The 14,513-nt window shown below is 33.7% G+C and overlaps 1 protein-coding gene across 1 annotated transcript in view; it reads left to right on the top strand.

Annotated features, from left to right (window-relative positions):
* Sh3bgrl (SH3 domain binding glutamate rich protein like) overlaps positions 1-10,892 on the top strand; it is a 75,403-nt gene extending 64,511 nt beyond the window's left edge. Inside the window, exons 3-4 of the mRNA XM_005328829.4 lie at positions 586-666; positions 9,567-10,892. Coding sequence (XP_005328886.1) covers positions 586-666; positions 9,567-9,599 — 114 coding nt within the window. The 3' untranslated portion in view covers positions 9,600-10,892. The remainder of the gene's footprint in view (positions 1-585; positions 667-9,566) is intronic.
* Positions 10,893-14,513: the final 3,621 nt, after the last annotated feature.

Here is a 14,513-nt window from a genome sequence, read left to right as displayed (position 1 = left end):
TTTGGAGAAATTAGTTTGGTATTTTACAGGGTGGCAGTGGGAAGCCTAACCAAACTCAGTTGTATGAGGCTTCTCTTGGATCCCAAAGGCAGAATCCTCTTAGTGTTTTTGTTTCTCTTGTGGTCATATTTCATGAACATCTCATTCCCCTCCCCCGAAATATGGCACAGACTCACCATTCTTCTGGTCTTTGGCATTTAAAGATAATATTGGGTCTAGTGTAGAATCAGAAAAAATCTTCATCTCAATAAATAATGGAAGAGAAGTTTGGAGTACTGGCACAACAATCTCCCACCAGAAAGATTCTCTTACTGGCAAATAGTTAACTACTTTGGGTAGTGGAGGAAGCTGCAAGCAGATATAAATTCTAAGTGATATAGAAAAAAACATTCTGCAGTTTGGGCCCCAAAGACTAGAGATTGAAAAACCTGTCTCTTTACTATTCCTTCCAGAATTCTAGCTTTATGTAAGTTAGCCTGTCTGCCCCCCATGACACAATTAATCAAACAGTTAGGTTGTTATGAATTAATCTCTTTCCTTTGTTAGTTTCACAGTGCTAATTATTATTGCCTTCTTTTCACCAAGGACTATGATGCCTTCTTTGAAGCTCGAGAAAATAATGCAGTCTATGCCTTTTTAGGCTTGACAGCACCACCTGGTTCAAAGGTATGATTTGATTTTCTCTGCTTTATAGATCATTTTATTGTTGCTAGGTTTTTTTAAAATTAGTAATATTCTGTAATTTATTAAGCATGTAGATTGATTCAAAGGCATTGCATCATTGCTAAAAGTCCCTATTCTGCATTCAATGAAGCCTTATTAGGGCAAATGTGTGTAATCATACACATAAAGCTATAAAACATTTGTGTAAAAAGTATATGGTAGGTGGAGTGACCTCCCTATCAAGCTACCCAAGACCAATTTTATCATTAACCATTCAAAAATAAGTGATTAGCAATTGCTAAAATTCCTACTAATCCAACTGTCTACAAGAACAGCATGTCTTAGTTGTAATGGTAATCTCTCTCCTTAGTGGGCTCATTATATTTGTGTGAGAGCTAATGATATTTACTTGTTCAAGTTAAGTAAGACTTTTGAGTTACAAAACTGTTCACTAAATTGCTGGCTAAATTTGGGATATTTTTCCTGCCAAAACAAATTGACTCTTCCAGTGGCAATGTTCCCAGGAGAGACCAAATAAAGAAAACAAAAAGGAAATCGCCTATCTAATGAAATGTCTTGAAGCTATGAATTCTAAATATACCTTTGCCTTTGCAATAGGGCCTTCTGTACACAAATTAGTTTAATCAAAATATAAAGCCCCTATTTTATCAATCTGACTTATGCTCTTAGCAATTGATTTCATGTTAAAAAGGTTATTTAAACTTCAGCTTCTTCTCCAATTTTGATCTTATGTTATTGTCTGTGTGTTCACTAGATATCATTTTATTAGCATTTTGTATTACTGTGAAATTGTTTCCTTGCCAAACTTTATTTTCCCATGAATAAAATGTCACATTTTAGGCTCTGTGTACTTTCAGTCATAACAAAATTTAGGTAAGGCACTTTGGCTTAATTAAATTAATAAGACCCATGTTAAGTTGTTGTGTTAGTGCAGAGAAAGGAAGAATAAAAGAAAACATGTTTTCTGTGGTGGTTAACTTTCTCTCCTTCAGTTAAATTTGTCATTCACTCATTCATTCAACAAGTATTTATTGAGTGTCAAGCATGGACATTAATGGTGGGACATAGACATAGAACACAGCATAGTACCTCATCCTAAGTGTTTATAATCAAGTGGGGATATATGCAAATAATTATGTAACAAAGATTGTGTAACAATAATTTCAATTCAAAGCACATTGTGCCAGGCATGGTGGTCCATGCCTGTAATCCCACAACTTGGGAGACTGATGCAGAAGGATAACAAGTTTGAGACTAGTCTCAGAAATTAAGTGAGATGCTGCATCAAAATAAAAAAAATAGGTGCTGGGACATAGCTCAGAGGTTGAATACCCTTAGGGTTCAATTGTCAATACTGCAAAAAATAAAGAAAAAAGAAAGAGGAAAAGAAAAAGAAAAAAAGATACATGATTGTCTAAGATTGATATGACAGATTATTGTAGGAGTTAAGAAGAAATAATCATAAATTTCTACTAAGGAGATTAGGGAAGTTTTCACAGAGGAGGATGGCATGTTAGCTACTGGTGATTCCAAAATAATGAAGGTACCATTCACAGGGTTAGCAATAGAAACCACTGAATTGGGGGTGTAGTTTCACATGAGAATATGTTCAGGGAGCAGAGTGTAGTATAATATAACTTCACAATAGATAATATTAAATAGAGAAGGTGAGATTGGCTAGGTAGATTGGGGCCAGATTATGATTGCTATACTAGGTAGTTTCAATTTTACTTCTGTGTATCCAAAAGGAATTGGAGAAAGCAGTGATGTTATTATTTCAGTATTTTAGCAATAATTGATATGGTTGTGTATATAAGAATTGGAAGGGTTTGAAGCTACCAGTATGGTGACTGGGAAATGAAGCAAAAGCCATTAAGGAAGAGTGAGAGAGGGAGAGGGAGAGGGAGAGGGAGAGTCTTAGGAGAGAACATGTGATGTTCTGCAGAGATTGAAAGGAATGAGAAGAGGTATATTAAAAAGAAAAATTTTAAATGTGGGAAGGTCAGGAAAGTTTAGGTTTGAAAGTATTCTAACTTCATTGTGAAGCAGGAAGAAAAGCTACCTGTTAGGAGTGAGGGGAAATTTGCAACATTAGAATTTTGAGAAGAATGAAAGAATTCTCTTGTTGAGGATAGGCAAATATAGAAATAACTGAACGAGGGCCCAGTGAAAATTAAAATTGATGAACCCATGAGCCAGTCAGCTTGGTGATAGTTTTTGTTTGTTTGTTTTTTGTCTATCATAGTTTAAACCTGGGAGTAGGAGTAGAGGAGAACAACAGGGTATGTTATAAAGGATTAGATGAAAGGAAGCTGATGCCAGGTGCAGTGGTGCAGACCTATAATCCTAGCAGCTCAGGAGGCTGAGGCAGGAAGATGTGATTTCACAGCCAGCCTCAGCAATTTAGAAAGGATCTAAGCAACTCAGTGAGACTCATCTCTAAATAAAAATATAAAAAAGGGCTGGAGATGTGGCTCAGAGCTTAAGTGCCCCTGTGTTCAATCCCCAGTATAAAAGAAAAAAAAGGGAGTTGATATCTTGGGTTAATAACAGCAGGTCTAGAATTGACAATGGACATGAAGGTTGGATTGGTAATAGGGAGATTTCAAATGTTAGTATTTAATACATTGGATGGGGGTTGTAGCTCAGTGGTAGAGTGCTTGCCTAGAATGTGTGAGGCACTGGGTTTGATCCTCAGCACCACATAAAATCAAATAAAGATATTGTGTCCATCTATAACCAAAATATTTTTAAAATATTTAATATGTTTTGTCAAGACTAAAAGTGATAAGTTTTATATCAGAATATCATTTTCCATTCTTTAGCTCAATTTTAAAAGTCCTCTGTATTGAACAGGACAATGAGCCTTCAAGAAAGAACTGTCTGAACATAAAGTATGCTAAATAGGAAATACAACTAATAGCCCACATTGGAAAAGTATTCTGAAAGTAAAAGAAATGTGGTAAAATGAAATGCAGTTTTCTTCTATGAAATCAGCAAAATTAAAACAAAATGATAATAATCTGTGCTGAGAAGAGTTCATTGAAACAAATATTCAATTCAGTACTGGAGGTAGTAAAAATTTGTGGGTGCCATTTAGAAAAAACAGAAGGGCAAAATACATATCAAATACTTCAAAAATGTTTATATTCTTCTATAGTTTAGATCATGAGGTGTGTTCAGAAGTTTATGTATGAGACAGTACAAGAAATGTTCAGATGTGAATTCATTAGATGATTAGGTATGTAACCTAATAAGCAGTTCAGTCCACCAATATAAATTAATTTGGTGGTAACTGTAGGTGGGTAGGGTTTGGCTGGAAGAAGTAGGTCTGGGGTGGGGGTTGCTATCTTTAGGGTTTATATTTTGTCTATGGTAAGCAGAGATTCATTCATTCTCTCTCTCTCTCTCCCTCTCCCTCTCCCCCTCTCCCCCCCTCCCCCTCTCCCCCTCTCCCCCTCTCCCTCTCTCCCTCTCTCCCTCTCCCTCTCTCCCTCTCTCCCTCTCCCTCTCTCTCTCTCTCTCCCCTTTCTGTTGCCGATTTCTGAGCTGCTTTCCTCTGCCATTCCCTTCTGTCATGATGTTCTCACCTTGGGCCCAAGGTATAGAATAGGCTATCTATGAATTGAACCTTTGATACCATGAGCCAAAATAAACTTATCCTCCTCTACCTTATTCCTGTAACAGTGACAAAAAGCTGACTAAATCGCACTTTAATGATTTCACATTGGGTATTATGGTCTAATGAATGTAGGAAAATCTTATGGATAAAACCACAGATCAACATGTAAAACTTAGCAAGTTACATGTTTAACAGAAGGGACAACCAAATTAATCCACCAAAATTCTAATACTTAAGAAAAAACATCTTAGTAAAGGACAGATTTATTTTGACTTATTGTTTTGGATGTTTCAGTCCATCACCACTTGTTCCCATTGCTTTGTGCCTTTGGTGAAGCAGCACATCATGGTGGGGAGCAGGTGGTGAAGCATATTGGCTTACCTAATGCAGGTCAAGAAAGAGATAAAGCAAGGATGGAGCTGGGAACACAATATAAACTTCCAGAGCACATCTCCTATAGCATAGTTTCCTCCACCTCTAAAAGGTCCATTCCATTTTAAATATATCAGTGGATTAATCCATCAATGATATTGAATCGCTCATAAATGAATTACTTCCCAAAAGACCCATCTCTGAATATTGCTGCATTAAGGGATCAAACCTTTAACCAAAATAGTTTGGGGGACTTTCTAGATCTAAACCATAGCACCACCTAAATGAACTTTGTGGATAAAAATATGAATAAAAGTGCTATATAGGGCTGGGGATGTGGCTCAAGCGGTAGCGCGCTTGCCTGGCATGCGTACGACCCGGGTTCGATCCTCAGCACCACATACCAACAAAGATGTTGTGTTCGCCGAGAACTAAAAAATAAATATTAAAAAAAAGTGCTATATATATTTTGAACTTTGGAAACTAGTTAACTATCAAAAATATAGGGTCAACAAGATACTTAAATCTACTCAATGAACACATGCTGTCATTTTTTAAAAAATATATACACTAGTCCCTCTTTACCTACAATCTCATTTTCTAGTTTTAGTTACCTACAGCAATTGTGATCTGAAAATAGTACTGGAAAATCCCAGATGTAATTCATTAATTATAAATTGCTGCTCAGAATACTGTGATGAAATTACTCACCATCTCACTTCATCCCACCCAGGAAATGAATTATCCCTTTGTCCAACTCATCCACTCTGTATGCACTACCTTCCCCCCATGTCAGTAGACAGAGGGACTACATTCATGTGATTTTTATTATAGTATATTGTTATCATTATTCTATTATTATGGATGTTAATCTCTGTGACTAATTTATTATAAGTCAAGCTTTATTGAAGATATGGTTGTATAGGAATATATATAATCATAGTATAGGGGAGTGTGGTACTCTCTGTGGTTTCAGACACCTACTGGGAGTCTTGAAGTGTGTCCTATATGGATAAGAGGAAACAAGAGTAGTTTGAGGGAAAAAACTAATATTAAAATTAGTTCAAGAATAATTTCTATAGTATAATTTTCTAGTTGAATTTATAGCCTATAAATAGGACAAAAGATGTGATTTAAAGCCCATATGCATCTTTTTCTCTCATTCTTTATTTCCAAATAATTAATATGCATACTCTTTACATTTAAATATTTTTAAAAACTATTGTGCTTGAGAGTTTGATATTATTACCCTAAGTACATGTATGAAGACATGAATTGTGTGAAAATACTTTGTATACAATCAGTGACTTGAAAAATTGTACTCTATATGTGTAATATGAAATGAATTACATTCTGTCATCATGCATAACAGATTAGAATAAATAATTTAATAAAAATAAATAAAAACTCTTTCTGAGAAGTATTTTCATAAAACAAGGATTTTTCTCTAGAAGACAAAATATTTTTACATACATTTGTATATTTGATGTTTTTAAAAGTTACATAAATACTATAAATTACTCTTTTATTAATTCAAAAAAATCTTAGCACTGAAATTTCTTGTTTTGCAGTGAAGGTTATGGTTTTGAGATATGAAATAAAATAATTGATATTTTTGCTAAAAAACAAACCTAGTGATATTTGTGCTGAAAAGAAAATGACTACCTTGAAGAAGTATGTTTACCAGTGTGTTCAGGGAATAGAGAGTGCTCGTTAAGAGAGATGTTTTCATTAGCTTTGGTAGTATCATCATGCTCTAGGGAGGGACCATGGAGTGTTGCCTCTGCTGTGAAATTTGAAGGCAATCCTATTTCTGCTTAATTCATCATATTCTTACTGCCTCTTCAAGACAGATAATGCTAGCTAAGGACTTGGATTGGGTTACTAGGGGAAAAAATAGAGGGGAAAAGGAGGAATGGATGCTTGTAATGGGGTGAGCATTTAGCTACACTTAACACACATCTCATTCTATCCTTATATTATCCCTAAGAATTAAGTGACACTAATACCATTCTACACAGGAGAAAAATGGAACTCCAATCATTAAATTTGTCCATAGATACATAATAATTGAGTAGCAGAATGAGAATTTGAATCCGGGATTACCTGACTCAAACCATGGTCTGATATTTACATTAGGAATAGGGGAGAGTGCACCTCATATTCTTGTTTCTAAAGATTGCTGGTTGATTGGTTGACTTGTGATTCCATAAATATTGACTACTTTCTTTCAAGGAATAATAAAATTTGAATCAATTTACATGTTTTATTAATAAAATGTAAGTAGAAAAGTAAATAATTTATGATTTATTCTTAAGACTAATTACAAAGAATGTGATTTGCCTTTTAGTAATTTGTAATTAAGAAGTAAAATTGAAGAGCTGTGGAATTTATGACAAATTATAGCAAAGATTGATATAACTTTAAGAGGCTAAACTGGTCTAAAATACTGGTTACTCAGAGGTATTTCATGCTCATAGGAAGAAAGACTTATATTATTATTATATAACTGCTTATACATCTGCTCCCATGTTATATATTTTAGGCATTTGATGAATCTTGGTGTAAAATTAGTTTTCTGCTGGGACATTGTTGAAACTTGTTCTATAAAATGAAACAAGGCATATAATGTGAATAGAAGATCTATTCTTCTTTGAAATTAGAAACTTCCCTTTCTTAATTCTGACTAGACATTTTAGAAAGTGATCAGTAGTATATTTCATCTGTTTTTTTAAAGATGTATTAAGGATGGGTGGGCTGGCGATATAGCTCTGTTGGTAGAGTGCTTGCCTTGCGTTCACAAGGCCCTGGGTTCAATCCCTAGCACCACACACACAAAAAAATCTATGGTGACCTTTCTTCTTCTGTTTTGCTTTTTTTGGAAGGGTGTAAAAGCCCATCATTTCTTTTTGCTTTTCCCCCTTCTAGGTTCATTTTGAAATATTCAGCTGCTCCTGTTTCCACCTTAGATCAACTCAAATTAATGACAGATTTTTCAGGATTGTTGTCTGGTATACTTGATTTCTGCAACCTAAGACTGATGTTACTTTTGCCAACGCTACTTTTGCCACAAACCTTTTTTTTAAAAAAATAATAAAGTAACTTTAATACAATAAATAAAGAATTGTGTATATAGAAGTAAAGGGATAACTAAAAATTAATGAAAATATACCAACACTTGGACCAGGGATTCTCCCCCCCCACCCTTTTTATTCTTTTTTTTTATTAATTGTTCAAAACATTACAAAGTTCTTGATATATCATATTTTATACATTTGATTCAAGCAGATTATGAACTCCCATTTTTACCCTATATACATATTGCAGATTTACATGGGTTACACATCTACTTTTTTACCTACTGCCATACTGATGTATGTTGTATTCTGCTGCCTTTCCTATCCTCTACCATCCCCCCTCCCCTCCCTTCCCTTCTTCTCTCCCTACCCCGTCTACTGTAATTCACTTCTCTCTCTTATTTTTCCCCCTTTCCCCTCACTTCCTCTTTTTTTGTTACTTATATACTTTATTGTTCATTAAAATTTGGTTATTTTTTATGCGTCTTATTTTCATATTTCAGTTCTTTTTTTTTAATTTTTTATTTTTTTTATTGGTTGTTCACAACGTTACAAAGCTCTTGACATATCATATTTCATACATTAGATTGAAGTGGGTTATGAACTCCCAATTTTACCCCAAATGCAGATTGCAGAATCACGTCAGTTATACATCCACAATTTTACATAATGCCCAATTAGTAATTGTTGTATTCTGCTACCTTTCCTATCCCCTACTATCCCCCCTCCCCTCCCCTCCCTTCTTCTCTCTCTACCCCATCTATGAGTCACTTCCTCTTATATGTAATTTTGTATAACAATGAGGGTCTCCTTCCTTTACCATGCAATTTCCCTCCTCTCTCTTTCCCTCCCGCCTCTTGTCCCTGTTTAGTGGTGATCTTCTCCTGTTCTTCCTCTCTATTCTGTTCTTAGTTGCTCTCCTCATATCAATGAAGACATTTGGCATTTATTTTTAAGGGATTGGCTAGCTTCACTTAGCATAATCTGCTCTAGTGCCATCCATTTCCCTGCAAATTCCATGATTTTGTCATTTTTTAGTGCAGAGTAATACTCCATTGTGTATAAATGCCACATTTTTTTATCCATTCATCTATTGAATGGCATACAAACCTTTTTAAAAAAAAATATTTTGTTGTCGTAGTTGGACATAATACCTATTTTTTTGTTTATTTATTTTTATGTGGTGTTAAGTATCAAACTGGAGGCCTCACACGTGCTAGGTGAGCACTCTACCACTGAGCCACAACCCCAGCCCCTTGCCACAAATCTGTAGTTCAAAAAACTTGAAATTTATTTTGTTGAGAGCTAGAACACATATGTAGTTTGGTTTAGAGTTCCTTATGCTAGATTACCCACTGTCTAGAAGAGAAGGAAAACAACCTGATCTCTTCTGCCTTCTGTCATGAAACATAAAAATCACAATCCTTGAGTGGATAACCACATTTTCTAAGTAATTTAATCCTTAATTAAACAAAATTTAACAAAACTTTAGTTAATAATTTTTTGAAAACTCAGCTATTGTGAAAAATCATTAAAAAAAAGAACCAGCTGACTCTTCTTATATAAAATATCAATTATAAACTGTAAGTCACTTACTGTTATGGAATTTTTCCAAACCAGTAGTACTGATTAGATAGTTTTTATGTATTTCCAGAAAGCCATTTCCACTTTATATTTTTTCTATTAGTAATTTTTTAAAGTATTAATTTTGGGGGAGTAATTACTGTTTTTGAATATCCTTAGTAGTGTAACAAAAATACACATGGATATCACTTTATGTTCAAACATATTTGTTTTGTTTTTCATTTCAGGAAGCAGAAGCCCAGGCAAAGCAGCAAGCATGAACCTTAAGCATTCTGCCTTAAGCGTCTTGAAAAATGAGTCTCCATTGCGTTTGTTAAATAAAAAAAAAAAAAAAAATCTTGGCTTCAAAAGAAACAGGCTTAATGTTGAAATAAATAGTTTAGTTGGTGTTCTTGCATGCAAACAATCAAAAGGAAAGCATAATTAAAATGTGAAAATGATGGTGAGGAGAATGGGAGATGAACATACATTTTGAATTAGGTATCATAGGATAATATTGTATTGTGCCAAGGCATTTATGTGCTTCACTGATTTTTACAGAAAACACACTTCTTTTTAAACTATTTTTTATTGCAGGTTAAGAATATCTAAAGCTTAACATTGAGAGAATCTGTCTCTTGTTCCCAAATTGCCTCATTAATTTTGGTGAACAAGAATGTGTACCTTTTTAATGTGATTTTATTGTGATTCAAAGTATTTACAGGTAATGTTTGTGATATGTTAAACATTGTAATTTCCTGGCAATCAAAACATTCCCATTCTTTTGTAGAAGAAATTTCTATGTACTGAACCACAAGTTTTCCAAGCTTATAAATGTAGACTTTCATTGCATATTAGGGGATCAGAATAGGTGACTTCCCACAAAATCAAAGCCAAACAAGAAAATAATAGATGCTTTTAGTTGGCAAGTTTCTTCTTTAACTACACAGTTATGGAATCACATTTCTAAGTTGCTTGCTTCAGTGAAATGTTTATGTGTTTGTCATGGAAGTGGGATGACAAATAAATTTAAAATGGCATCCTCTTACAAAGAGCTTAGATATTTCCTTAACTCTTATAAAATATGTTGGTACGTATTGCCCAAGATTTGATTGTTTGGGGTTTTGATAAAAAAAAAATAGTGATTTTTCTCCCTTTAACAAAACTTTTTAATCATGAAGGTCACTATCTCTTGATATATAACTTTTATGTTTCAATTTAGGCATATAGTATGTGAGTACATTAATCTAAGTAGAGAGATTTTTCCTATGGTTCTATCAAAAAGTACAAGTATCAAATAAGCAGAGCAACATTTAAAATATTTTTGACAACTTTAAAAGATGAGAATCATGGCCTAAATCACTTACCAAGAAGATATTCACATTGTATGCTAGTTCCATACTACTTTATTTCTACAACAAACAAACACTTTTTACGTTAAAATACTTTATCATATCTGTTGTTTGCAAGTCTGTACTCTTTGCAAAAATCAACATATAAGAAGACATGGCTTTATTGACTGAGTTTCAAATTTAATGTGATGCTTTGAAATAAACTCACTACTTTTAGAAACATGATGTGTGTGTTCCTGGAGTTTCTAAGTAATATAAATTTTATTTAATATAATTTAATTTTAGGTGAGTCCTTATCTTTTTTAGAGGGTTGGAAAGGGAATAAAAGAGAAAATAATGGAAAGAAAACAATTTGAATGAAATTTCTAAGTTTTCTTTGTTTAATTGATTTTATTTTATAAATACATGACAGCAGAATGCAGTACAATTCTTATTATACATATAGGGCACAATTTTTCATATCTCTGTTTGTATATAAAGTATGTTCACACCAATTCATGTCTTTATACATGTACTTTGGATAATGATGTCCATCACATTCCACCATCATTGCTAGCCCCCTTCCCCCTACCTTCCCCTCCCACCCCTCTGCCCTATTCGTCTATTCCTCCCATGTTCCCCCTCCCTACCCCACTATGAGTCAGTCACCTTATATCAGAGAAAACATTCGGTATTTGCCTTTTTTTTTTTGTCCTGAATTTGGAATATACACCAGAGTCAAACTATCTTGATTATTGCTTACAAAAAAGCTGCATAGATCTCTAGAAAGTAGGGTGTTTTATAATGGATTTTGGGAAGTCCTGAAAGTTAGCTTGTCTTTTTCTAAGCTTTATTAAGTACTGCAGATGATATTTGGAATATTCTTCATGGAAAGAGTTTACCTTTAATTTTGTATCAAGAAATTTAACACTGTTATAAACAATAATTATTCAAAAATAGATGTGTTTTAAGGTGTTTATGTCTATTAGCAGTACCCTATAATTAACGTTTCTGTGGATTTAAAGTAAAAGGTTAAATTGAGTCTTCCTAAATGGAACTCTGAGAAATGTGTGTCAGGCAGACACAATAAAAGAAAAGCAAATACAATTCTGAATATTAAGGTGCACTTTATAAAAAATTTTCACAGTATTTGGGAAAATAATCCCTGCTACTTTTTATTTTATGTTTGGTATATTTATATTTGTAAATCAGATCTAAAAATTTGCTAATTTTGTATTTTAGAGCTGATTTGGTCTTTAAAATATCTGACCTTCAGTAAAGTTTCCATTTTCACCAAACAATGCAAATTGGTTGTTGATTGTATTGTTAAATGTCAAGACTTCTTTGGGAATGTAAGTGTAGGGGGAAAGAATTTTAAAGCAAAGATTGTTAATTAATGCTTGGAAAGTCTAAATTCAGAGAATTTTGGTGATGCCAGGTTTCATTTACATATTCTATTCATTCAGCAAAAAGTAAAATGGAAGGTTCACATAAATTTCATTACTCAGTCATAGATGTTAAAATATAGGAAGATTGAAATTGATCTAATCTTTTGCTCTGTAAAATAAATTTCTTTTGAAGAATCAAATAAAATTTATTAAGAGATATTTATATTTGATTAATTTGAATCTTCTGATCTTCTGCCCATCCCACCACTCCTGTCACTGCATATTATCAGTCATCCCTTTATTTAGCAAATATAATTTTGAATTCCTATGTAAATAGTAACCATTCTGTTAATAAAATTATTATTTTACCATGATAGCCTTTTAAACATCTTCATTTGATATGATTAATATACTATAAAATCCCAAACTTAAAATGTACTGTTCAGTGGGTTTTAGTTATATTCACAGAATTTTGCAACCCTTTAGAACATTCCATTACCCAACAAATAAATTCTATACCCATTAGCTCTCCTTATCTCCCCACTCTCTCAGCCCTATGCACCCAGTAACTTAGTTTTTGTCACTATGGGTTTACTATTAAGGACATGTCATATAAATGGAATCATAAAAATACCTTGTCTTTTCTGATAGGTATCCCCCAGTTTCCACATAGTTTAGTTTCATCCATGTCAGTACTTACTCTTTTTTATTGTCAAACAATATTCCATCATGTAGATAGAATCACACTTTTTAGTTTCTCCAGTAATTATTTGGTGGATATTTTGGTTGTTTGCACTTTTCGATTGTTACTGCTAATGCTGCTATGAATACCAGTGTACATTTTTTGTTTGAACACCTGTTTCAAATTTTTTTGAGTATATAATAGAAGTGGATCACAAAGTTATTCTCTGTTTAATAAATTGAGTAGATGTCAAATTTCGCCAAATTTGCTTTACTATTTTATATACCACTAACACTGTTTGAATGATTTCTCTTAATTCCTGCAATGTTTTTTTTTAATATTTTTGATTATACCCATTCTAGTGACTATTTTATCTCCCTGTAATTGTGATTTACATTTCTCTGATGTCTAAATAGGTGATGCATCTTTCGATATGATTATGGCCATCTCTATATCTTGTTTGGAGAAATGTCTTTTCAAACCCTTTCTCCATTTAAAATTGAATTTTGTCTTTTTATTGTTGAGTTGTAATAGTTCCTTATATATTTTCATTACTACTCTGTCATATATTTGATTTAGAAATATGTTCTTACAGTCAGTGGTTTGTCTTCATTTTCTTGAAATTCTTTGAATTACCAAAGTTTTTAATTTTGACAGTGGATTTATATCTTTCTATTATTGCTTACGTTTTTTTGTCATAGCTAGGAAAAATTTGCCTAATTCAAGGCCATGAATATTTACTCCAAATATATACTCTTATATATTTATATATGTGATGTATTTCGAGTTACATTTTATGTATGGTATAGTGTAAGGATTAAAGTTCATTCTTTTGCACGTGGATATCCAATTATATAAGCACCATTTACTGAAAGTACCATTTTATCCCTATTGAATTTTCCTGGCACATTTCTCAAAAATCAGATAACCATAAATGTAAGGGTATATTTCTTTTTTAACAAATTATATTCATATATAATTTAGGCACATAAAGTGATGTAATATTATATTTATACAGTGTGGCATGAATGAATCAATCCAGTTGAAGTGTGGGCTCTCTCGCCCAGTGAGGAGGTCCACAGAACAGGGTAGAGAAGAGTGTGTACACAGAACAGGGTAGAGGAGAATGTGTTCATGGAAAAGGGTAGAGGAGAGTTTGGCTGCGGAGTCACTAATCAAGACCTCCGGAGACCAAGCTGGAAGCAGGTCATGATTTTATTGCACAGTTACCACATGTATATACTAAGGCAGTAGCTAAGCAGATTATAGGCAGCCACCAATACAATTTCTTGCCAACTGTCCTTGCAGTGACCAATTGAGGAGTGGGCCATGGAGCAAGCATAGGGACTGCAACACATGGCCTCACTACCAGGGCTGTGCCTGTGGAGTAAGCAGTCTGCCGCTGACGCGCCTACCACGAGAGGAATGGCCTGCCACTCAGATGCCCTTAATGTATGCCATGTATGCAGTACTCCATGCACTTGTCCCCACAAGTTAACATATTCATCACCTTAAAAACTTATCATTTCTTCCTCCTAACTATAACTTTGTACCATTTGACCGTTATGTCTCACTCTCTTCACCTCCCAGCCCTGGTAACTATCATTGTACTAAGTGCTTCTGCAAGTTTGATTGCATCAGATCCCACGTGTAAGTGAGAACATGCAGTATATGTTTTTCTGTGTTTGACTTATTTCACTTATTTTAACATGTTTTATCCATATTGTTGCAAATGGTAGAATTTTCTTCTTTTTAAAGTTGAATGGTATTCCATGGTGTGTGTGTATGTGTGTG

Source organism: Ictidomys tridecemlineatus, chromosome X, assembly GCF_052094955.1.
Source record: "Ictidomys tridecemlineatus isolate mIctTri1 chromosome X, mIctTri1.hap1, whole genome shotgun sequence".
NCBI lineage: Eukaryota > Metazoa > Chordata > Mammalia > Rodentia > Sciuridae > Ictidomys > Ictidomys tridecemlineatus.
This window is presented reverse-complemented; position numbering and strand designations above follow the sequence as displayed.